General features: G+C 32.3%; 2 protein-coding genes and 1 long non-coding RNA gene across 5 annotated transcripts; 2 read left to right on the forward strand and 1 right to left on the reverse strand.

The window, feature by feature from the left end:
• Positions 1–909: 909 nt before the first annotated feature.
• On the reverse strand, positions 910–3,579 carry LOC125580600. Of its 2 annotated transcripts, none has more exons than XM_048745317.1 (8): positions 3,162–3,579; positions 2,804–3,066; positions 2,576–2,738; positions 2,325–2,497; positions 2,064–2,226; positions 1,819–1,982; positions 1,209–1,576; positions 910–1,122 (listed from the first exon to the last, which is right to left on the reverse strand). In XM_048745317.1, the coding sequence occupies exons 2-8, from the start codon at positions 3,055–3,057 to the stop codon at positions 1,115–1,117; spliced, it is 1,293 nt and encodes a 430-aa protein (XP_048601274.1). In that variant the 5' UTR covers positions 3,058–3,066; positions 3,162–3,579; the 3' UTR covers positions 910–1,114. The 2 variants fall into 2 exon arrangements, with proteins under 2 accessions (XP_048601274.1, XP_048601273.1); XM_048745316.1 differs by having other exon boundaries at positions 2,804–3,083; positions 3,119–3,579.
• A 6,072-nt stretch (positions 3,580–9,651) lies between these two features.
• On the forward strand, positions 9,652–10,518 carry LOC125580601. Of its 2 annotated transcripts, XR_007318339.1 has the most exons (3): positions 9,652–9,688; positions 9,841–9,923; positions 10,211–10,518. It is a non-coding gene; the product is annotated as an uncharacterized LOC125580601 (long non-coding RNA). The 2 variants fall into 2 exon arrangements; XR_007318338.1 differs by having other exon boundaries at positions 9,658–9,923.
• A 5,498-nt stretch (positions 10,519–16,016) lies between these two features.
• On the forward strand, positions 16,017–17,666 carry LOC106436923 (probable F-box protein At5g47300). The gene has a single exon (XM_013877874.3). The coding sequence runs from the start codon at positions 16,129–16,131 to the stop codon at positions 17,215–17,217; it is 1,089 nt and encodes a 362-aa protein (XP_013733328.3). The 5' UTR covers positions 16,017–16,128; the 3' UTR covers positions 17,218–17,666.
• The last annotated feature ends 6,935 nt before the right edge of the window (positions 17,667–24,601 follow it).

Below are 24,601 nucleotides of genomic sequence, written 5' to 3' on the forward strand. Positions count from 1 at the left end.
CAATCAAATTATAACAATTTTTTGAAACTTCAACTATGAGCGACACGTCACCAGAAATCATTAAAGTGACTTCTCATTTAATATATAAGGGGGATTATTCGTCAAACATTCAGCAATTTCTCTTGTAAAAAAAAATATAGGTTTTAATTTCTCGAGCGTAGGGAATAAATGTGTAGAACAAGAATAAAGATGCATGTAATATGAAACAAGTACAAAGATGCATGTGATGTGAAAATAAGGTGATTAGTTGCGAACCATCTCGCTGCTTACATAATCCTGCTCAGCCTAATTCGGCATCTTGGCCACTTCCATCTCGTGCTTTTCCTATTCTATCTTGTTCTTTTAGTAATTTGATTCTATAAACCAAGATCAAAAATTGATAAATTTCATGATTTTAGTCATCAAGGAGAAATTTCATGATTTTAGTCGTCAAAGGAGAAAACATTTTTTGACAATTTGATGTAACCGGCCCTGGGCTAAAGCTGGTAAAACCCAAGCTTTAGGCGCCAAATTATATTATATATTTAAAGGACAGTAAATCGACATATGTTAACAGTTGTGCAGTGGTTTAAGCTTACAATATTTTCGCAGTGGGGCAGGTTCGAATCTTGTTCATACCATTTGAGTACAATAATTTTTTCTATCTGGGTTCAAAGGTTTTGGGCTTTATTTATCCTTTCTTTTACTTGTCTTTGTCTTGCAACAATCTCAGTGGCCTTGTTTGTTTGTTTTTATGTTTTCTTTGTGGTGGTCCGGGAGACTTGTGTGATATTTATATTTTGGGTGTTTATTATGTCAAATATATCCTTTTTATTCTATGAATTGTAATTTGTGGGTGGATATGTATTTTACTAAATGCGCTGATGAATTTATCTACTTATCATCCATCCTTTACGGTATTTGTTAATCTTAGACAGCAAATACAACAGCTTCAAATTGAAAGTTAAGTGTGTGTACCATACGTTTAACAAGCCTTTCAACGTTGTGACACAAATGTACCGTGACAGAGTAATGTATTAACAAACGGAATGGAATATATGCGGAAAAAAAAGATGCAAACTTGGCAACGTGTCAAATCTTATGAACACTTGTCATCACCCTTTAGCTCCAGAGCTCAGTTTCCTAAAAAGCATAATATCAAAGGAATGTAAATATATGGAGGAAAAGGGAAAATACAGAATCAAACAAAGTGTGGTCGCAAATTTTACCTATCTTGCGCAGCACGCTTTTGCATGTAAGGAACACTTGGTATCCAGGATCATGAAGCTCAAAATCAAACTTTCTGGACACAATTTCAGAGCAAATGTTTCTGCAAAGCTCAATATCAAGAGTTTCAAACCTCCTTACGATGCTTTGATGAACAAAGTGGCCATTGGGGTTTGTCACCAATTCTTCAAGGTTGATCTCTTTGAAGCAATCAAGAACGGTCATGTCATCGCTGTTACGGAAAATACTCTGTACAACAAAGTGAGAATATGCAATTTTGGAAAGAATCATCAGAGTGCCCTTCAAAGACGCAATGGCAAGCTTAGAAGCTTCGTTTTGAAGACAAATGAGACTCTGAACAACATGGTTCCTGCATTAAATACATTACAAGTAAGAGGTCATATATGTAAGTGCGACTAATGTATCAAAAAAAGAAAGTAAATGCCACTAATGCATGCGACAAAGCAAGGAGAACAGATGGCCATAATCATTTCTTTACGTGTGGGTGTGCTTTGTTATCTTTGGTTACCAAACAAAAATAAATGGTGAATATAATTACGTCTACTTCAAATTAAATAAGAATCACATTTTGAAAAAAGGAAAAGTTTATACCCATATTTGAGCTTAGAGATAGCCACAAGATGTTCCTGAATTGCTTGAACAAGAGAGAAGTTAAACTCCATGGAAGAAACAGTGATCAAGTCACACAGGTTCTTATAGGCTTTAAAATGGCTTGATAGAGAAATGATGTTGCCTGAGATGGTGGCTAGAAGCGGCTTTAAAAAAAATAACAAAACACAATCATATTAAATCATGTTTAATCATCTCATCTGATAAACAAAGGGACTAAGTAATACCTGACGAGCTTGGAATCCAACTTTCTCGGATGTAATGAAAGAAATAAGAGGCTTAACATCATCATCATTCTTCAAAAATCTCATTAAGAGCTCTCCCTGAATCAAACCAGCAAATTGCTGGTTCTTCCCACCCTTGTCAGTCACTAAGAATATAGTCTCACGCCTAAACAAATATAAACTTTGGTGAGAAAAAGAACAAGCGAAAAAACAAAGTCATCATAAAGCTCATGAACAAAAATTGCCTTGAAAGCGAAACCATACCCTTGTTTGTTGAGTAAAGCCTGTCCGAAATCTTGAAGATTACTTGTGAATCCATCAAACAACGAGTGTAAATCTTCATCGCAGGCAACAGAGATTAAGCCGCTTAAGTTTTTAGAACCTTTCTCATGGTTTGATAGAAGCAAAATGTTGTTTGATATGGTAGCTAGAAGAGGCTATAAAAATAACACAAACGATCATATTAGTTAACTTTCAATCAATCTAATCTGATAAACAAAGGGACTAAGTAATACCTGACGAGCTCCGAAACCAACTTTCTCTGATGAAATGAAAGTAATCAACGGCTTAACATCAACAGAAGTCATCATCAATCTAACTAAGAGATCTCCTTGAATCAAACCGGCAAAATGCTTGTTGTTCCCAGAGTAGTCAGTCACCAAGATTATACTCTCCAGCCTGGAAAAATAAAGCTCTGGTTAGAAAACGAATCGAGATTAGGGTTTAAAGAATCGGATTCTTACCCAAGCTCGTTGAGAAGACTTTGTCCCAATTCTTGACGATTTTTTGTCAATTCATCGTATATCGAGATCAGATCTGCATCGCGTGAGAGTTCATAAGCTCTGTTGCAGAAGAGCACCAGAACTCGATGGCCTTCTGGATCGCTCGCGAGGAGATGAACACCAACTCGAATTAGCCGTTGCGCTAGGTCGCAGAGATCGAATACCGAAGCTGCCTCCAGGATTCGGCAGAACCTAGATGCATCCATTGCGTCCATGGCGATTCACTGCTTTTTCAGAGAAAATCGTGAAGAGTAAGAGAAAATAGAGCCAGAGAAAATCGTGAAGAGTAAGAGAAAATGTTTAGGAGGGAAATGTATACCTGAAATTCGAAGAGGATGGTTATGGTCAAGGTGGGCCGTTGGATGATAGTTTTTTTAGACGGTTGATATTAATTGTCACGCGCCTGGATCTCATCTCATCCATCCAAAAGATCTCATTTGACGGTTTAGATTGACTGATTTGTGCGCACTCGGATTCGGAATTGGAGTTCATCCTTCGCTTGTGTTTTTCGAACAGAGTTTTGTGCTTTTGTTGCAAAGAGAGAGTGTGAGGGAGAGAGCCTCTTGGAATGAATTAGTTTTTTCCTTTTTATACCTCTCTTTGGTTTAATAAAGAATTAAATGGTTGCTTCCATTACATCCGTTTGATTGGATCAACGTCCGGTGATATTTAATCCTACGGTTCGGGTCTATCGATGCCAGATTTAACTCTTCTTTTCCCGGTTTTGATTTTATGAATATACCTTTTTTTCTTTTTTTTTCTTTTTTGGGAATGACAAAACAAGCTCCGTTTATTATTCAACCTCTGATTTTAGCTTCCTCTCCACGCTTCCAATCTAAACCGTCGGATTCATTGATATTTCACATTTACCCATACATTTTTGAAAAATCGATTTAATTTTTTTTTTTTTATGAAACTGTTTTCGAATGTTTAAATTTCATCGGACATGTAACACATAGTGTTATTTATTCTCATCTTGTGATGGTATTCTTATTTGTTTGCTAAACTTTCCTTAATCAACAGTTTCCTCTCGTAATTAAATTTAACATCCTTAAATATCACACAACTTTATATAAGCACTTCAAACAACGTCGCATTTCTCTCCAAGTTTCCTACTCACATCCGCTGGAATCTATTACATTAATCCAACGGTTCGGATTTCTCCCGATTTTCGTTTTTTAAAAAAAATGTTTTTGTAAACCTGTTTTTCTTTTGCTCCTTTTCCATGCATTGCCTCTTTTCACTCACCGATACAAAACAATTAGTAAAAAAGAATGCGCTTTAATTGATTGATTCGACTTCACGCTTTGCTGTTAAGTTATTATGACTAACTTTACATTTACTATACCTATTTTGCTCGGTTAAACTTAAACCTTTTTTCTCTTTTTGGCGGCGTACATTTTTCAAAAAGCAAAAAAAAAAAAAAAAAAAAAACGTTTGTAATTTCTCGCCAACTTAAACTTTTTTTCTCTTTTTGGAAACTGTTTTCAAAAGTGTTATTTATTTCCTCGGTTTTAACTTTTATTCTTTATGGGAATTACCCATTTCATTTTGCTTCTTCTTTTCTTCCATTGGTAAGTTCCTTTTACCACTCCCAACGGTAACTAATTAATTATTACGCACGCTAATATTAGAGAGAACATGCATGTAGTACTTTTCTTCATTCATTGGTTCTGTATTCCTCGTTTGGATTTGAATGGTATTAACAATTTGACAGGAAAAAGAAATGCTATGGTGCACGCAACACACCCTTTTCTTTATAAGATTTAAGAGTACTATAACATATATTTCAAAGTGTTATTAACATTTTAAATTATGGTTGAACAATACGTAAGTTAAAGAAGACACTCGATCAAAGCCGAGATTGATTACGCAAAAATCTATTTGATTACACTCGAACAATAGGTTACAACTTGTTGCAGAAATACATTGGACGATTGTTATCTCTTCTGAATTCGTTTGATTTGACCTGGGTCATAATTTAAACGGGCCTAGGACAAGAAATATTTTACTTAAAATTGAAGAGAGAAATAGGGTTTAAGACGCCGTTCGAACTCAGGAAAAGGGTGCCAAAGGATAAATCAAGAAACCATTTGATCTGATATCCACTATTAAACCAATCTTAAAAAATAAGACCTTTAAATTAAACATGTGTAATTTACTTTCATATAAACAAAACAATAACAATCCAGTTGGGAATCAATCAAGTGATCTCAATGCAGACCAGAGTAAGTATATTAAGATTAAAGAGGACGTTCAATCGTTTTTGATAATCAATCTTTTGGACAATTTAACCGTTACAATTGTAGGTATTTCTTAACCGGGACAATACCTTTGACTTTAACGTTTTCATTTATTATATTTTTGTATATGATATTTTATTGTAGCCATAGTATAATGCATTGTCGTAATATTTTAGTCTCTCCAACCAAAGAATGTCGACGTCATGGAACAACACTAAATAACAACAGTAAGATTATTTATAGAGGCACTAAATATGAATCATTCATTTTGTTATAGTTTAGAGACGCAAGGAAGGGGGAATATCTCATACGTAAGAGAGTACATAAAGTCTGATAATGATATACTTGGCCTTTTTGCTTCTTTTGACTGTCCATCACCCAAACTTAACCTCGTTTGTTGGTTACTGCGATAATGGACGTAGCATGGCTCTCATCTATGAGTACATGGCCAATGGAAACTTTCAGGAATATCTTTCAAGTGAGAAGGCAGAGAATCTTAGCTGGGAGAAGAGACTCCATATATAGCCATAGACTCTGCACAAGGTTGGTCTAAATCCGAGAGTAGTCTGGTTCAGGTGTGAAAACGTTCATTACTTTAGATGCCCTGGAGAGAAACCTTAAAATAATAATAATAATAAAAAGAAACCTTGTGGTGTTCTTGATGCTTGTTGCATGACCCATGATAATTGTGACTTGTGTTGATATTAAAGGTTAATTAACTCAATCAAAAACTATATATACTCCTTGTATGTTAAAATGATTTCTTTATAGAAACCCTTCTTGAAAAAGTCTAATGACTACAGTATAAACCTAATCAATGATTCAGTTTTCTTCGTTGTTTTGGTCGCACTGTGTTACATGGAACCTTGTTCTTGTTTACATATTGTAAGAGGAACTATTTTCTAATATGGTAACTATTTGAGGTCTGACTTATTTAACTGCCATGAACAATTCAAGCACTGCGTAAACAGACTATGCAGAACAATTAAAAAATCTAATGGCACCAAAAGTTGGCTTTTCCACCAGATGTCCTCACCAACCGTCTACAATGGAATGGATTATGACATTTTCTTCAGTAGAATATGTAATTATTGAACTCTTTTGTTTGTTATCTAACTATCAAATTACTTGTCTAAACCGAAACATAAGTTAAGACTTTCTAAATAGCTGTTATTTTGTTTTAGCGGAGGTTTAAACCATGGAGGCATGTTTAAAGTATAATTATACATACAATATTCCCTTGCTGTAAAAAAGTATGATAAATAAAAAGCAAAAAAGAATATGGTTTACATGTATTCTCGCCTCTAGGCCGAAGAGGCACCACGTACGATTCCCACCACTGTCTAATAATTGATAACTAGGTAATAACCGCGCCTTGCGATTAGTTTCGTTATTTTTAATAAAAACACATTAAATCTGTTTAGTGTGGATATCAGTTCGGTTTTAAGTTATTTTTTGTTTTTAATCTCCTAAAATGTAGCTATTATTTTATATTAATATATATTTTGGTTTATTCGTTTAGAATGTTTGATTTTTTATTTTTTTTGGTAAAAACCAAAATATTATTTGTTTATTTTCATATTATGAATTTAGATAGTCGTCATGTCGAACCAATGTTTCATATCATAGTTTGTAAACGGATAATAGTTCAAAAAAAAAAAAACTATTAAGACAAATCATTTCACTACAATTTGGTCGGTAGTGAAAGAAGCATTAAGAAAAAAAATATTCCAATTTCCAAAAAAAAAAAGATACTTCAGTTGTAGTAAATAATTAGTTACAAGGTGGTAACATCAAGGTGCACATGTACGTGTATGTTAAAGTATATAAAAATAGTTCACAAATATATAAAGACATTGTTAATTAATATTAAATGAAATTTTTGTTCAAAATAATACATGAAAGATAAAATTAAAATTAATTAAAAATTAAAAAGACTTTGACATTAGTGAATTTTTTCATATAACAAAAATAAATTGTATCCGTAAATAGACGTGGGCACAGATCGAATATCCGGGTATTTGGAAGCATTCATGTCGATTCAATCTTTAGCAACCTGGGTAGTCGGTGACTCTGATATCCGAAATGATTTAGAATTTTAAAGAATATCCGATTTGATTCGTAAATAAAATAAAATTTTTAAAAATGATTGAAATTTTTTATAAAAACATTTTATTACAAAAATAAAATATTATTTAACTTTTTAAATTTTAATACCTAATATAATAAATTTAATTCATAAAAATATTGTAAAACTTATATAAACTTTAATATATATAACATATATATATATATATAAATTTATGTACATATATGTATATATATATATGCATATAACAGATCGAATTAGATATATGTTCCTAAAATTCGTATTTGTGATTTGTTTTTTTTTATATTGCATTTTAGTTTTGATTTGCTTCGTAGAGTTACGGATATCCATATTTTTTGTTTCTATCAAAACGGATAACGAATCGAATCAAAATTTATAAATATTTTGCTCAACTTTATCCGTAGACAATAAAAATAATATATATATATATATATATAGTTTAGCTTTTGATTCGTTATTTGTTTTGATTCGAACAGAAAAATCCAAAGTTTTATTGGAACCATGCATGTGGGTTTTATATTAAAAAATACAAAGTATATAGTGTGAACACACCCCCTATATATTAATTGAGAAACATTTGAGAAGATGTAATCTCAATTTTGTAATAATTAAAAAAAATTATTTGTTTATGTCTCAATTAATTAGGTAGTTAATTAATCTAACGTGTCAGCCTCACATTGAAATTGAAAAACATGTTGATCCAATTTTATTTTTATATCTCACTAGAAACATTTAATACCAACTATATGATATCATATGATATTAAAAAAGCAAGGGGGCTATTTCTTATATATTACTTCTTTAAATAAAACCTACTAAATTACCTAATGAGATTATGATATATATAGTAATTAATGATTTTAAATAATGAATTTTTGCTAATAATATGTATGCTTTCTATCATTTTTATTTAATTCTTTGTAACCAAATAGTAGGCATGAGATTCTTCGGCCTAAACATTAGGTTTTTATGGGATAAATAATTTTTTGACCTAAAATATTTTTAAAAATGGAATCAGTTCATTAGTAAACAAATTATGTAATTAACAAAAAAGGTTTAAAAAGTTGTTTAAGAATCATATATATTAATTCGATCAATAATATAAATTTTTTTCCATACGATATTTCTTAAATAATTTCATATAAATTTGTCCTGCGCAAAGCACATGTCTTATCCTAATTTATAATTATAGTGTGAACACGTTAGCCAGGGCCGTCTAACAGCACACACAAGTGGAATGGTTGAACAGGGCCCCAAAATAAAAAAATAAAAAGTTTAAGAAGTTTTTAAAATATATAAATAAATTATGGTAAAAACTTTAAAATTTTAGATATAATGCTAAATTTAGAACTTCTTATCTCTTATACTATAAAGAAGAGCTTCACTCTCTTCTGAGCCCTCCACGTCACTAAATAGGTAAACAATAGAGTGACACGTGTCCAGGTCTGCGTTTCATTTAACATATGCGAGATGCGAAATGGGCTTCGATCCAATCTATTCTCTGTTTCTTCTTTCGCTTCCTCTCCCTCTCCATGACAAATCATCACCGGTCACAAATTCTTTACTGCTTCTTCAATTTGCTAACGACACCAGATCGACACCTCTTTACCTTCCCTTTCCCACTCCATCCAAGCTATATAACAGTGATAGGTTCAATTCAGATGGAATCCTCACAACCGGTCCTTAATTTCAAGACACCAAGTCTCCACGGCCTCTGATCGCCGTTAAGCCATTGTTCCTCCGGTGGAGGTAATTTACAAATCGCTTCTCTTATTTAGTAGTTTCTAACCTAAATCTAACCAGCATCGAAATAAGGTTTTACATTGCTCTGGTTCAACAAGCCATACCATAGGGACGATATCTTATGATTTCATTTGGTCTACATGATTAGTCATAAACGAAGGTATCTCAAATTCAAAGCCTTCTTCACGGAAACACCTTCCGAACACGAAGCCATCCACGTTTCTGATGTTATGCAGTCGGCGGCGTTGATCTCGCCGGCTCCGTAGATGTCAAATGTACGATTTTATTTCTTTCTGCTTATATTTGCATGTTTGCTTCTCTCCCTCTGACTTCTCATGGGATTAGATGCCTGACACTAGCCAAGCTTTTCCCACAGCAGGTCACCACCAGCTGACTTATGTAGCTGACCAACGTCGCCGGTGCAGCTATCCACGGTTCGTTCCAGTTTGGATCGGACGCTTTTGAAAAGCTTTAAAAAGGTAACGACATTCAAAGTGACAAATTATAATTCTCTCTGATATTTTCATTTCCATGGACATTTGCTTGATTTCTCTTTATTTGCTTCTTCGGTAAAAACAAAAGGAAACTGGGTGAGAAGAAGGCACATACCACCATGCAAGACTTTTAATTTTGTGTAGTTACATACAATTTTAAGACTTCGATTGATCTAATCAAGTTTTTCCTTTTGTTTGTTATGATTCTCTCTACTATAGGAGACGTACGCGTAGGCGCCTGGCAACTCAACCAATGGTAGTATTTTTTGTGCTAAATATTTTCATTGTTTGGTTAAGTTTTCTTTCAAAAAATATGTGTTTCATTATGCATACATTCAACTTTCGTTGGTCTGATTCTTTTTCAATTCAGAGGAAAGATTTGCTATGTTTTTCTTTATTTAGCTTTAGCAAATCGGACAAGGGATGTACAGATAGTGTTTGGTCCATTCACAAGACTGTGTGTGATCATCCCAGCATTATCAAACTACAAGGTTTGGTTACTTCAAATCTGTCTTATGTAAAATGAAAATTAGATCTTCGTAAGAGGAAAATGAACTATCTGAGGTAAGACAGATTTTAGTTTTGTAAGTTTTTCTCTTAAGTTTTGTAAGACAGATGTTAGCATTTGGGGAATTCAAGTATATTTAGAGGGAAAGGTCTTAAAAAGAAAGAATGAGGAAGTTAAATGTTTTGTGAGTCATAATGTTCTGGCATGAATAAGGGTAACGTTCTCACATGTTTCACTCACTAATCTCTGACTTTCTTTTTTTTTTATTAGAAACCGACAAAATTGGATTTCTGGAAAGGGGTTCGAGCCCCGTGCCAGGAAGGGATTTGTGCATACAAGTATCAGGTTTGTTCTTTTGCAAAATGTCTAACATAGCGGAGAAGAGATCATGGAAAGAGTTGTATTTGGTGGATGATGGTCAAAAGGTTTGTGTAAAGTTGAAATCATTTTTCTTAGCAAAAAAAGTTGAAATCATTTTGGTTGGGGAAAAGAAACACGAGGGAAAGAAGTTTTGTGTTATGGTCCAAACTCCAAAGCTATTGTAATTTGTGTGTTAATCTTACCCACAAATTTAAAAACCTAGAAGAGAAACAAGGATGAGAATCTTATTTTATTGTAACTCAAGAATAATAATATTGGTAAATAATAATTTTCTTTTGTTACGAAATAGGAGCACCGACAAACATGTCTTATTAGCAAAATGATTTTGCAACAATAAAATTACTTTATTTGTTACACTACTTGGTCTACAACTGCATTCGGGATTTTTCTAAAGAAATATCTACACACATTTTGGTGAATACCATAGCCATTACATATGTAAAATTGTGAATTTGTAACAAAAATAGAAAGCTATTTCGACATGATAATAACCCGAAAGTATTGATCTCACCATCGGACGAAAATATCATTACATTCTCATGCAAGAGTATATTGATGGAGTGTGTATTGCCTAACTGCTTAGAAACTACCTTTACTACATTTTTTATACAAGGCACTAATCATCTATTGGAAATTTTCTAGCTGGATATATTAATAAAAATATAACCGATAATTTATTAGTTGTGTAATTAGAAGATATAGGAAATAATATATACTTAAAGGAAAATATAATATTTTCAAAAGTCAACTACATAAATATTGAAGACTTCAAAGTTCGAATACATTATTCAAAATTCATAAGAAGAATTCAAGAATCAAAAAGGTGGCTTATATAACAAAAGTTACTAAAATTTATGCAACAAACTATTCCAAATTAATTTTTATTTCTGTAATATATGTATATATATAATATTTAGTAAAAATTAATCACAAAATGAATACTAAAAATATATAATTCTAAGCATAAGATTTTACAAATTAATTAAAATAAAAAGTTACTTTTAATTTTAAAGATAAATAAGTGTGTAGCGCGGAGAACATAGATCTTAACTACGAGTACTTGGAGAAATCTTAATCTACGAGTACAAAAAAAATTAAATACATCATCTAAATAAAAAAAATTATATCATTTCAAGAATCACAACAATATAATTATGTTATTTTGGTCAACAACAACTAATTCAGCTCTCAATATCATAAAATGTTATATAAACAAAGATTAAATGTAAATATTTTTTCACAAAAACAGATAATTATTCTCTTGAAACTAAAAAAATGTTGATCTAAACCCTTAATTACATCAAAATCCCGCGCGAAGCGCGGACTTACCCTAGTATAATATAAAAAATCAGACCAAGGATATTAAATTTAAAATTACTTGATAAAATGTACAATCAATAATTTTTTTGAACATGGTCTAAAATTAATTTGAGACGGCCTTGGCGTTAGCATACCTATTATCAATTTGTGAAGCTGCCACGTGTCTATTATAGTGTGAATGCTGTTATTATAATGTTTCTCCTTTGATATATAAGGGATGAGTCAAACTTTATGGCTTTAAAACTCATTGTTGATTCATCTTTGAAGTAATAAGAAAATTCCAAAAAGACGTACATTTAGGCTTGTTTTCACACTTTGTTGATTATCTGTTCCAAATTCTGAGTGTATACTTGCGTTCAAGTTTAACGGTTTTGATTCCGTATTAAAATGGCAATCCCTTTAAATCGACACGGCGTTAAAATTATTTTATAGAATCTATGTTTACATGAGGAAGCATGTTATATAGTTTCAATTATATATTATATAGTTTTGAACTCATATTTTCTGGTTAGAACCATAAACCATCTCACATTTTTTTTTTTCACTGATATTTTATTAGATAGATTTAAACATACACATAAACCGTAAAGACAGGTTTACAAGCCCACAACTAAAAAACTAGACAACGATGTCCACTAATGGCCCAAACTACCACCCGAGACCAAAAGAAAAAAATTAAAAGTCACCGACACGTGTTAAATCAAGCCAAGGGAGAGAGACACGGGCTATACGCGTCACCACCATCTTCACCGTTTGACCACCGTCGCCGAATCGACCAAATCGAACCACCGCCGGAATCCACCGGGAAACAGAACCACAACCCACGATTCCACTCCAACAAGTTTCACTTCCTCAAGTTCTCTTTTTTCCCTCTCAAAATGCTTCTATTTATGGAATCACATGTTATGCACTATTTTAATATCAAAATGTTTATATATATGGTGGCCAAAGAAAAAGAGTCCGTGTATATGCTTTGCAATATATATATATATATTTTTTGCAAAAATATATGCTTTGCAATATTATATATACATTTGTGTCAGTGCCCTCATGTGCACATGTATGCTTCAACTTTACACCACAAAAAAAAACAAGGTTATAACTTATAAGAATGTCGTGATATATATTTCTAAAACATATACATATTTTTTTAGAAAATGTCAAGCGTTTCAGTCAATCATATTCATAACAAAATGAGCTTGAGCTTGACCTTAGAGGTATTTATTATATTTAGTTTTGAATACAATTTTGATATCCAATACCAATGCTTCCCACGTGAGTAAAATCTGTGGTTGGCTTAGCACAAATCAATATAATATTGTTCTGTTAGAGCATCCATTAATCAAAAACTCGTAGAAACACACGAAATTTGGTAGAAATTACTGTTTTTATAGATAAAAACGTGTATAGTTATAATACAACTGTAAATCAATTCGTATAAAATATAATTGATGTTTTTGATGCTTAGATTGGATTTTATTAAAAAAATGGTTGGAATGGATTCGTGTGGACGATGCTTATTTAAGTGCGATAAGCAATTCAAGCATTGCGTAAACAGACTATGCAGAACAATTAAACAATCTAATGGCACCAAAAGTTGAATTTTCCACCAGATGTCCTCACCAACCCTCTACAATGGAATGGATTGTGACATTTTCTTCAGTAGAATAGGTAATTATTGATCTCTTTTGTTTCTTTTGTAAGGTTTCATGTACGTATAGTGACTTGTTCACATGAATCAAGAGTTACCCGCAATGTAGCTGCAACATAGTTCTTCCCGTTAGGAGTATAGGTTAGTTTCTTGTTTAATATTTCATTTACCTTCACTGACTTGCTAAGGTTTTGCCTTCATACCTTTAATCTAACAAGTACTAGTATCTGTTAGGGTATAGCTTAGTTTCTTGTTTAAAGTTTCATTGAGATGAGATTTCAACCGAGTTTTTCTTGTTGTCTAGCTAAAAAGTTGGACAAAGGCCAAACCTTTGTTGTGCTCGTTACCTAGATTTCAGAATTTAGAATATGTTCCTCAAGGATGAAGATCTTACGAATCACTTGTTTTTTCTTTTTGTCGCGGTCATATACATGCAATTACTGAAATTTTGTGGCTTAGTTTGGTGTTTCGGTTTCGTGGATGTACTTGCTTTACTATTGAACAATGTGGGGGTGAGCTGTAGTCACTCTTTTTTTCTTTCAGGCGGTGGGGAACTCTACATCAGCTACTTTCTTGAGAGTTGTTGGTAGTGAACTGATTCAGAAGGTTTTGGGAGATGGTCCCAAGCTTGTGAGGGAGCTTTTCAGAGTTGCTGATGACCTTTCACCATCAATCGTGATCACTGACGAGATTGATGCTGTTGGTACCAAGCGGTAAGTCAAACTAACTCACAAATATGATCTATACAATCTATTGTTGATCAAAGATAGTAACTGATTAAAGCTTGAAATGTAAACATGTATGATGCTAACTCAGGAGGTGAGCGTGAGATCCAAACAAACTAACGATGCAAAGCTAAAGCCCATGTGCTCCTTTCCATTCTACCAAAACTATCGCATAGACTTACATTGTCAACATCTTTGTCAAAATCCCGCAGCGTATACACAAAATTACAACAGACCACCGTAAACAACCATTCGCAAATGTTACTGTTCAAACCGGAACCAATAGCGAACACGCTAATGGATTGGGACATGTTATGCATAACAAACGTACTATACTCTATAAATCAAACAAATTGTTTTCTAGAAAACTTGATCCAACAACACAATGTTAATTGTTTTTAGAGAAAAAACAAAATAGCACTAAATCAAGTTTTTGTTCCCAAACTAGCACTCAAGGTCAAAAGTCACAAAAATAGCACTTAATGTGTTATCAAAAGTCACAAACTTAGGGTTTAGAGTTAAAGGGTGGGGTTTAGGATTTAGGGTTTAGGGTTTAGGGTTTAGAGTTTAGGGTTTAGGGTTTAAATTTTAGGGTTTAGGGTTTAGGGTTTAGGATTTAGGGTTTAGGGTTTAGAGTTTATGGTTTAGAGTTTAGGGTTTAGGGTTTAGGGTGGTTTAGAGTTTAGGGTTTAGGGTTTAGGGTTTAGAGTTGAGAAATGAGGTTTTGGGGATAAGATTTCAATTTTTGAAAAATAAAAAAATTAAAATTTTCATAGGATAAACTTAGAAATGTTCTATTTTGGTCATTTTAGTTTTTGAATGCTATTTTTGTGATATAAACTTAGAAATGTGCTATTTTAGAGATTTGTACTTGTTTTTAAGTTAGGAAAGAATTGGACGGTGATGATCCTCGAGGAAGGTAGCTAGGAAGAAGAGGAGGAGGTATCTGTTTCCTTTAATTTTTTATTTACATATTTATATATCTTACTACGTTAGTTAGTAAGATAACTATACAATTTCCTACATTAATTAGGAATAATACGTTTTTGATAAGTATAAAATTTCTTGTTTTCAAAACAAAATCTCTAACTAACGTGAATATATAAAATTGCAGGTGAAAGGAATATTTAATCCATTATATAAAAATATATAGTAATTTATGTCAATTAATTTGTTTAATTTTAGTTTCCATTTTAATAGTTTCCAATAACATATATAATAAAAATATTCATATAATAAAAAAAACGAAAAATAAATTTTCAAAAAGGAAAGAAAATCCTTTTTTTTTTAATAAATGTACGAGAATGAACATCTATTTTATATACAATGTTACTTCATTAAAAAAAACAAAGTTCACAAAAAACAGTGTTTACTTCATTAAAATATTTTATTTATGTCAATCTAATTTTTTCAGATTATTACAAAGTATAATTACATATTTAAGATGAAGAACTCAGATAATGCAATAAATAAAACTAATCAAATTTAGTTTAACTAAAATCAGAAGTATTATACTTCAATTTGAAGAAATATGTAACTCAGTATATCCCATAAAATGAGCAATTTAAAACAATCCGGATTTTTATTCCCAAAATCAAAAGTCTAAATGTAAAGAAAAACATTAATTGAAAAATTTACTCCGTCCAAAAAATACTACGGTAAAATTTGAAAAATAAATGGAATCCGATTTATCCAAATATTAACCAAATTAACTATATAATACATATCTGAATTACATGTCTAATTAAATTACAAAGTAACTAAAATTAAAATATTAATATTAATATTTTTTATATTATATTAATTTTAAAATATTTATATCCGTGCATGAGCACGGGAAAGTCACCTAGTATATATATATATATATATATATAGCATGTTCAAAGTATTGTATAGTCACACAATTAATTTTTGGAGTTATTATGTACAGTATATGCAATCCAATTCCTCTTTTAAATCTATTTTTCCAATAAATTATTCTTAACAAAATAATAAAAGGAAAGGTTTTTGTTTATTTACTTTTTTGTTTGTGAAAAAAAGACAATGACCATATATATATAAAGGATATATGGTCATCACCTATGTTTACAGAGAAAAAAAATTAAGAGACAATGATGACGATGTTGCCAGATAATTTAGTAGAGGAGATACTAAGTCGTGTTCCGGCCACATGTCTGAAACGTTTACGATCAACATGCAAACTATGGAACGGTATATTCAACGATAGGAGATTCGCAAAAAATCACTTTGATAAAGCCCCAAAGCAATATATGGTTCTCAAGCTAACGGAGGAATATAGGCTTTGCTCATTCCGTGGTGAGCTTGGACTAATAGATCCGGTTTGTTCAGCTCAATTCAGGATATCTCATGTCTTTCACTGCGATGGCTTGTTGTTATGCACCAGCGAATTCTACAATAGAATCGTGGTTTGGAACCCGTGTACTGGTCAAACCAAGTGGATCACCGATCCCAGCGATCGTGTCATGTTTTGGGTAACTTTTACTCTTGGAAGGTGCTACCAAGAAAATAATTATAGCTATAAATTATTGAGACACGTGCCTTGTTACGAGAAGCTAATATTTGAAATCTGTGAGATCAACTCCGATTCATGCTGGAGGATTCCTCATGATGTCACTCCAGACTGCTTATTACAGTTTGCTTATTACAGCGTGTATTTGAAAGGAAAGACCTACTGGTGTGCTTCGGATTCAAAAGAGTTTGATGCGTGCATGCATTTACTGAGCTTTGATTATACAACAGAGAGATTTGGACGTCTGTGCCTTCCTGGCCCGTATTGTAGACTCCATACTGTGTCTCTATCGGTTGTTAGAGAAGAGAAGCTTTCAGTGTTATTACGACCCCATGATAGACTTGGAAACGAGATAGAGATATGGATAAGCAGTCCTATTGATGATCCCAAAGCTGTGTCGTGGAGCAAGATCTTCGCTTTGGATGATCCTCGTCTTGGCTATTGCACCCGGACAAGTTTCTTGGTGGATGATGAGAAGAAAATCGCTACATGTCGTGAAAGGTGGATACGTAGCCGTGACAATGCCAAGGCCAAGCCCTACTACGTCTTGCAATACATTGTTGGGGAGGATAATGAAGTCACGCTACTGGATTTTGGAGCATCTTCTCATTTGCATTTACATTCGCAACTTTTGTTTAATTATGTACCAAGTCTGGTTCATATCCAGTGACACCTAGAGGGCAAAAAGAAACATTATTATTTCCAGCTACTTACAAATATTCCAGTGCCTAAGACTTTTAATTGTTCAAATTTTACGATTTTTTTATAAATAAAAATGTTTTACGCATTCGTAGATTACTTCAAAATACTCGATTCTACTACAGGCAGACTGCTTCGAAACGTTTTACTACAAAATATTATATAGTTAGCCTTCTCAGTGGTTAATCATTTAAATCATTGTACATCCTAGTTTGAAATTTGGTTAACTTCAGTTTAGTAGACCTCATCGTAGCTGTTTACTGCATATTCCTTATCCTATCTTTTACTTGTCTTTGGCTTTGTCTGAATTGTCTTATTTTGTAATGTAGGGACTTGCCTTGCAACAAACTCAGTGGCCTTGTTTGTTTGTTTTTATGTTTTCTTTGTGGTGGTCCGGGAGACTTGAATATTTTGGGTGTTTTTTTTTTTAAACACAACTTTCATTAAACATAACTTCAAAAACTACAAAGACAAGAGGGAATTAAGCATCCTCTTGGAAACAAACAATAAACTACAAGGATAAATGAAATCAAACAGGATAAATCTTCATATGAAAATGACAGCGGACTCAAGACAATGCTTGAATGCGTCTGGAGAGCCTTCACGACAAAGTCGAACAGCTGAGAAATAGTCACAAGTGACGTTGAGGAACAACCCCCACCAACGAGAAGAACCGAAGTAATCTCAATTGCACCTTCTAGCCTCGTACAGACCGCTACACAAGGTGACAACCCGGTGAGTAAGTTGAAACAAAAGATCGGGATAGAACCCAAGAGGACATCTCCATTCACTGAAGGAAGGTATGTTGGTGAAATACTCTCCTCATAAGAGGAGGATGATGACAAATTCTTCCTAAAGAAGTGATATTGCAATAATCTCAGATTATAAACCCCTATGAATCCAAGGGAAATCTTCAAATTATCCAAAGAATTCAGACCAGCAGCTAAATATCTCACGTCTTGAACTGATAGTCTGGCCTTTAGAATCTTGATAATTTGGATATAAGCTTCAGCAAAAGAGTTGGGCCAGGCCCACTTAGGTATAGATCTCAGTTCAGAAGCAAAGGCATACGCCGGAAAGTTACGAGACATCATGGATCTAGGTTGAAGGTCGGAGGTGGTACCTATGATGTCGACTGAGAGATATATGTCCCTCGCCGGCGGAGAGACAGGTTCACTGAGGTAAGTTGGGTTACCATCGAAGCCGGATGGCGAAAGAGACGGTTGGTGAAGGTGAGCTGAGCCGCGGTTGAGAAGAGGGCACGCAGGAGAAGATGACAACACACTTAGAGGCGAGGAAAGTGAAGAGCTTCGGATTAGATCCGGATTTAGGCTTGAGTTGTCGTGGATTCTGGCGTCGTATAAGTGAAAAGGAGCAACACCCAGTTGATTTGTTGTCTCACTTCCCGGTGGCGGAAAGCGAGAGTTTGTACGTTGAGATCTGAACTTCGTGAGCAATAGAAGAGCAAGGACAAAGTCGACGGTGTGGCTTGTCCGTCGACAGCTAGAGAGAGGTTCACCGGGAAACGTTCCCGTGAACCAGAGTACAACGGTGGTGAGAGAACCCTCTCGACTCATCATTGGGGAGGAGATGATATCTTGCATATTTGCATTGTTTTAAGCTTCCATTTTGTACATAATGATCATATAGATTAGGAGTTTAGCATCTTTAGGATCCATTTTTGCATTCATATGTCTTAATCAGGTAATGGAGTATCCTATGGAGCAATCAAAGGTGTTTAGGAGCATTGTGATCCAAAAAGAGATGAAGAATAGAGATTGATCAATCATGAGGCGAGCAACGTGGGTAGCAGTACCCCGAGTCCACTAAACCGCGTCACGGGAAGATCAACTCGACAAACCACGCGGGAAGGATCATGCGGGGTCGAATACCCGCTCGCACGGGTTAGGAGAATCATCGACGAAGTGACGCGGGGAAGGCGACGTGGGTGATCCCCATCTTTCCCTACCCGCGTTGCCGAAGAGTCACGCGGGTGAAGTCACGCGGGTCGCCTACCCGCTCGCACGAAGAAGGAATATCATCGAAGGTCCTACGCGGGGAGGATGACGCGGGGTAGTGTCCATCATCTCAGCCCGCGTCACGCGTGGAGAAGCCGATAGAGTCACGCGGGACGGAGCCACGCGGGGTCTTCTACCCGCGCGCATGAGGAAGACGCCTCGACTGCGATCGACGCGGGTTGGATGACACGGGTAGTTCTCATCCACTTCTACCCGCGTTGACACATTATCTCAGTCAGATTTTTAATGTTTTAAGGGCTTTTAAGACTTTTCTATGGGAACCACTAGGTTTGCCAAAAACATAAAAAGACTGATGTAATTCCCAAGTTGGGATATCTTGTTTTTCCATGAAGAACACAAAAACTCTTTAGAGAGAAAGTTTGAATCTTTAGTTTCTTTTCATTTTATTTTCTTGTATTTGCTTGACTATCTTGATTACTAATCATGATTAACACCAAATCATCTTTGATTCTTGGGTTTATCATGAAGAGTAGTGAGTAGTTAACCTTGGATACATGGGTTAAGGAAGATTAGGGTGATTAAGTGTAGATCTAGGGTGTTTTGTTGTAGATCCTTCTTATTCCTTGCTAGGAGAGTGATCTAAATGCTATTTTAGAGTTGACCTCTCTAAAGTTGAGCTCTAGACATTTCATACCTGAAAAGTGTTGATGAAATGTCTGACTCAACTCTCCTAAGCTTTTAACACTCTTTACCAAAGAGATTTGTTGTTAAAGGTGTTAAAATGGCTATTAGACTTGATTTTAATGATTGCTTAGATGATATTCAACCAAAGAGATTTGATGCTTGAGTTATCTTGGTGAATGAACATCCATCTAGAGATAGAGTTTGTTTAGGAGTGTGTCTAAGCCTAAGGTTGATAGATTGATTGAAAGGTACCACCTTTAGATTGAAACTTGATCACCCAAGGTCAATTCCCTTAGCCCATGGGTTCTCCCATCTCATAAAACAAAATAAAGCTTGTTCTTATTTGCATTTTAGTAGTATTTTAGTCCAAAAACATCTTATCACTTGATTGCACTTAGATTAAGTATGAACTTGTATTCTCTTTGATTCAAAATGCTTAGAAATGGATTGACATCTTAAGTACTACTTTGATTTGAAACATTGGACCCGAGAAAAGTCCATTTCAGGAGACCCACCAAAGAGGAGGCGCCGTCAGGAGAACTGAAGTAAAGACGACGAACGAAAGCTCTTGTCTCCATCGAAGGCTCCGCCGGGGACCCCTTTCTCCTGTTAACAAAACGCTACGACTCCGCAGCACACGAGAGATGAAACGAGAAACGAGCAGAGAGATGAAGACAGAGGACAACATTTTCGGGAGTGGCCAGCGCCGGCGAGAAAACGCGTCGCCAGCGCCGGAGCGCATTGAATCACAGAGTACCTCGAGCCCCATGTCTGGGAGCGTTAGAGCGTTAGGGTTTTTCACTAGTCAGTCTATATTTTGGGTGTTTATTATGTCAAATATATCCTTTTTATTATATGAATTGTAATTTGTGGGGGGATATGTATTTTACTAAATACGCTGATGAATTTATCTACTTATCATCAATAGATTGTATTTTTAAATAATTTTCTTAAAAACTGATATTTTTGGAAAGTTTTCATTTTTTTAGAGAAATACTGTAGATTAGGGTTTGTGATTTAGAAATTACAAAGTTTTTGGTTATAGATAGATATGGTTTTAGAATTTTGATATAGAAATTCGATTAACAATAATATTTGTGGATAGATGAGTATTCTTTCTCAGTTTTTCATCAATATGTTGTATTTTTAAATAATTTTCTTAAAAACTGTTATTTTGGAAAGTTTTCATTTTCTAGAGAAATACTCTAGATTTGAGTTTATGATTTAAAAATTAGGACAACAACAATATTTGTGGATTGATGAATATTCTTTCTGAATGTTTCATCAATATATTGTATTTTTAAATAATTTTCTTAAAAACTACTATTTTTGGAAAGTTTTCAATTTTTTTGAGAAATATTGTAGATTTGGGTTTGTGATTAAGAAATTCGGCTAACAAGAATATTTTTGGATAGATGAGTATTCTTTAAGATTTTTTCATCAATATGTTGTATTTTTAAATAATTTTCTTAAAAATTGCTTTATTTTTTAGAGAAATGCTGTAGATTTGGGTTTGTGATATAGAAATTTGGATAACAATTATATTTGTTGATAGATGAGTATTTTTGCTGAGTTTTTCATCAATATGTTGTATTTTTAAATAATTTTCTTAAAAACTGATATTTTTGGAAAGTTTTCATATTTTAGAGAAATACTGTAGATTAGGGTTTGTGATTTAGAAATTAGAGAGTTTTTGGTTATATATAGATATGGTTTTAGAATTTTTGATATAGAAATTCGATTAACAATAATATTTGTGGATATATGAGTATTCTTTCTGAGTTTTTCATCAATATGTTGTATTTTTAACTAATTTTCTTAAAAACTGTCATTTTGGAAAGTTTTCATTTTTTAGAGAAATACTGTAGATTTGAGTTTATGATTTAGAAATTAGGATAAAAACAATATTTGTGGATTGATGAATATTCTTTCTGAATTTTTCATCAATATGTTGTATTTTTAAATAATTTTCTTAAAAACTTCTATTTTTGGAAAGTTTTCAGTTTTTTTTAAGAAATATTTAGATTTGGGTTTGTGATTAAGAAATTAGGCTAACAAGAATATTTTTGGATAGATGAGTATTCTTTAAGAGTTTTTCATCAATATGTTGTATTTTTAAATAATTTTCTTAAAAACTATTATTTTGGAAAGTTTTCATTTTCTAGAGAAATACTGTAGATTTAAGTTTATGATTTATAAATTAGGATAACAAGAATATTTGTTGATTGATGAGTATTCTTTCTGAATTTTTCATCAGTAAGTTGTATTTTTAAATAATTTTCTTAAAAACTGCTAATTTTGGAAAGTTTTCAGTTTTTTTGAGAAATATTGTAGATTTGGGGTTGTCATTAACAAATTAGGCTAACAAGAATATTTTTGGATAGATGACTATTCTTTCTGAGTTTTTCATCAATATGTTGTATTTTAAAATAATTTTCTTAAAAACTGCTATTTTTGGAAAGTTTTCATTTTTTAGAGAAATACTGTAGATTTGGGTTTGTGATATAGAAATTCGGATAAAAATAATATTTGTGGATAGATGAGAATTCTTTCGGAGTTTTTCATCAATAGGTTCTATTTTTAAATAATTTTCGTAAAAACTGCTAATTTTGGAAAGTTTACATTTTTTAGAGAAATACTGTAGATTTGAGTTTATGATTTAGAAATTATGATAGCAAGAATATTTGTCGATAGATGAGTATTATTTCTGAATTTTTCATCAATATGTTGTATTTTTAAATAATTTTCTTAAAAACTGCTATTTTTGGAAATTTTCAGTTTTTTGAGAAATATTGTAGATTTGGGTTTGTGATTAACAAATTAGGCTAACAAGAATATTTTTGGATAGATGAGTATTCTTTAATAATTTTTCATCAATATGTTGTATTTTTAAATAATTTTCTTAAAAAGTGATATTTTTGGAAAGTTTTCATTTTTGAAAAATATTATAGATTTGGGTTTTTTGATTTATAAATTAAGATAACACGAATTTTTGTGGATAGTTAAGTATTCTTTCTGAGTTTTTCATCGATAAGTTGTATTTTTAAATAATTTTCTGAAGAACTGCTTCATTTTTTAGAGAAATGATGTAGATTTGGGTTTCTGATATAGAAATTTGGATAACAATAATATTTGTGGATAGATGAGTATTATTTCGGAGTTTTTCATCAGTAGGTTCTATTTTTAAATAATTTTCGTAAAAACTGCTAAATTAGGAAAGTTCTCATTTTTTAGAGAAATACTGTAGATTAGGGTTAGTGATTTGTAATTTAGGATATCAAGAATATTTGTGGATAGATGAGTATTCTTTCTCAATTTTTCATCAATATATTGTATTTTTAAATAATTTTCGTAAAAACTTGTATTTTTAGAAAGTTTTCATTTTTTTTAGAAATATTGTAGATTAGGGTTTGTGATTTAGAAATTAGGATAGCAAGAATTTTTTTGGATAGATGAGTATTCTTTCTCAATTTTTCATCAATATATTGTATTTTTAAATAATTTTCGTAAAAACTTGTATTTTTAGAAAGTTTTCATTTTTTTTAGAAATATTGTAGATTAGGGTTTGTGATTTATAAATTAGGATAACAAGAATTTTTTTAGATAGATGAGTATTCTTTCGGAGTTTTTCATCAATAGGTTGTATTTTTAAATAATTTTCGTAAAAACTGCAAAATTTGGAAAGTTTTCATTTTTCAGAGAAATACTGTAGATTAGGGTTTGTGATTTGTAAATTAGGATAGCAAGAATATTTTTGGATAGATGAGTACTCTTTCTTAATTTTTCATCAATATATTGTTAAATAATTTTCGTAAAAACTTGTATTTTAGAAAGTTTTCATTTTTCTAGAAATATTGTAGATTCAGGTTTGTGATTTAGAAATTAGGATAATAAGAATTTTTTTGGATAGATGAGTATTCTTTCCGAGTTTTTCATCAATATATTGTATTTTTAAATAATTTTCTTAAAAACTGATATTTTTGGAAAGTTTTCAGTTTTTTTAAGAAATATTGTAGATTTGGGTTTGTGATTAACAAATTAGGCTAACAAGAATATTTTTGGATAGATGAGTATTCTTTAAGAATTTTTCATCAATATTTTGTATTTTAAAATAATTTTCTTAAAAACTGATATCTTTTGGAAAGTTTTCATTTTTTGAAAAATATTGTAGATTTAGGTTTTGTGATTTACAAATTAAGATAACACAAATTTTTGTGGATAGTTGAGTATTCTTTCTGAGTTTTTCATCGATAGATTGTATTTTTAAATAACTTTCTTAAGAACTGCTTCATTTTTTAGAGAAATGATGTAGATTTGGGTTTGTGATATAGAAATTCGGATAACAATAATATTTGTGGTTAGATGAGTATTTTTCTGAGTTTGTCATCAATAGGTTGTATTTTTAAATAATTTTCTTAAAAACTGATATTTTTGAAAAATTTCATTTTTTAGAGAAATACTGTAGATTAGGATTTGTGATTTAAAAATTAGAGAGTTTTTGGTTATAGATAGATATGGTTTTAGAATTTTTGATATAGAAATTTGGATAACAATAATATTTGTGGATATATGAGTATTCTTTCTGAGTTTTTCATCAATATGTTGTATTTTAAAATATTTTTTTAGAAACTGTTATTTTGGAAAGTTTTCATTTTCTAGAGAAATACTGTAGATTTGAGTTTATGATTTAAA

The sequence above is a fragment of the Brassica napus genome, chromosome C1, assembly GCF_020379485.1.
Source record: "Brassica napus cultivar Da-Ae chromosome C1, Da-Ae, whole genome shotgun sequence".
In the NCBI taxonomy this organism is placed as follows: Eukaryota; Viridiplantae; Streptophyta; class Magnoliopsida; order Brassicales; family Brassicaceae; genus Brassica; species Brassica napus.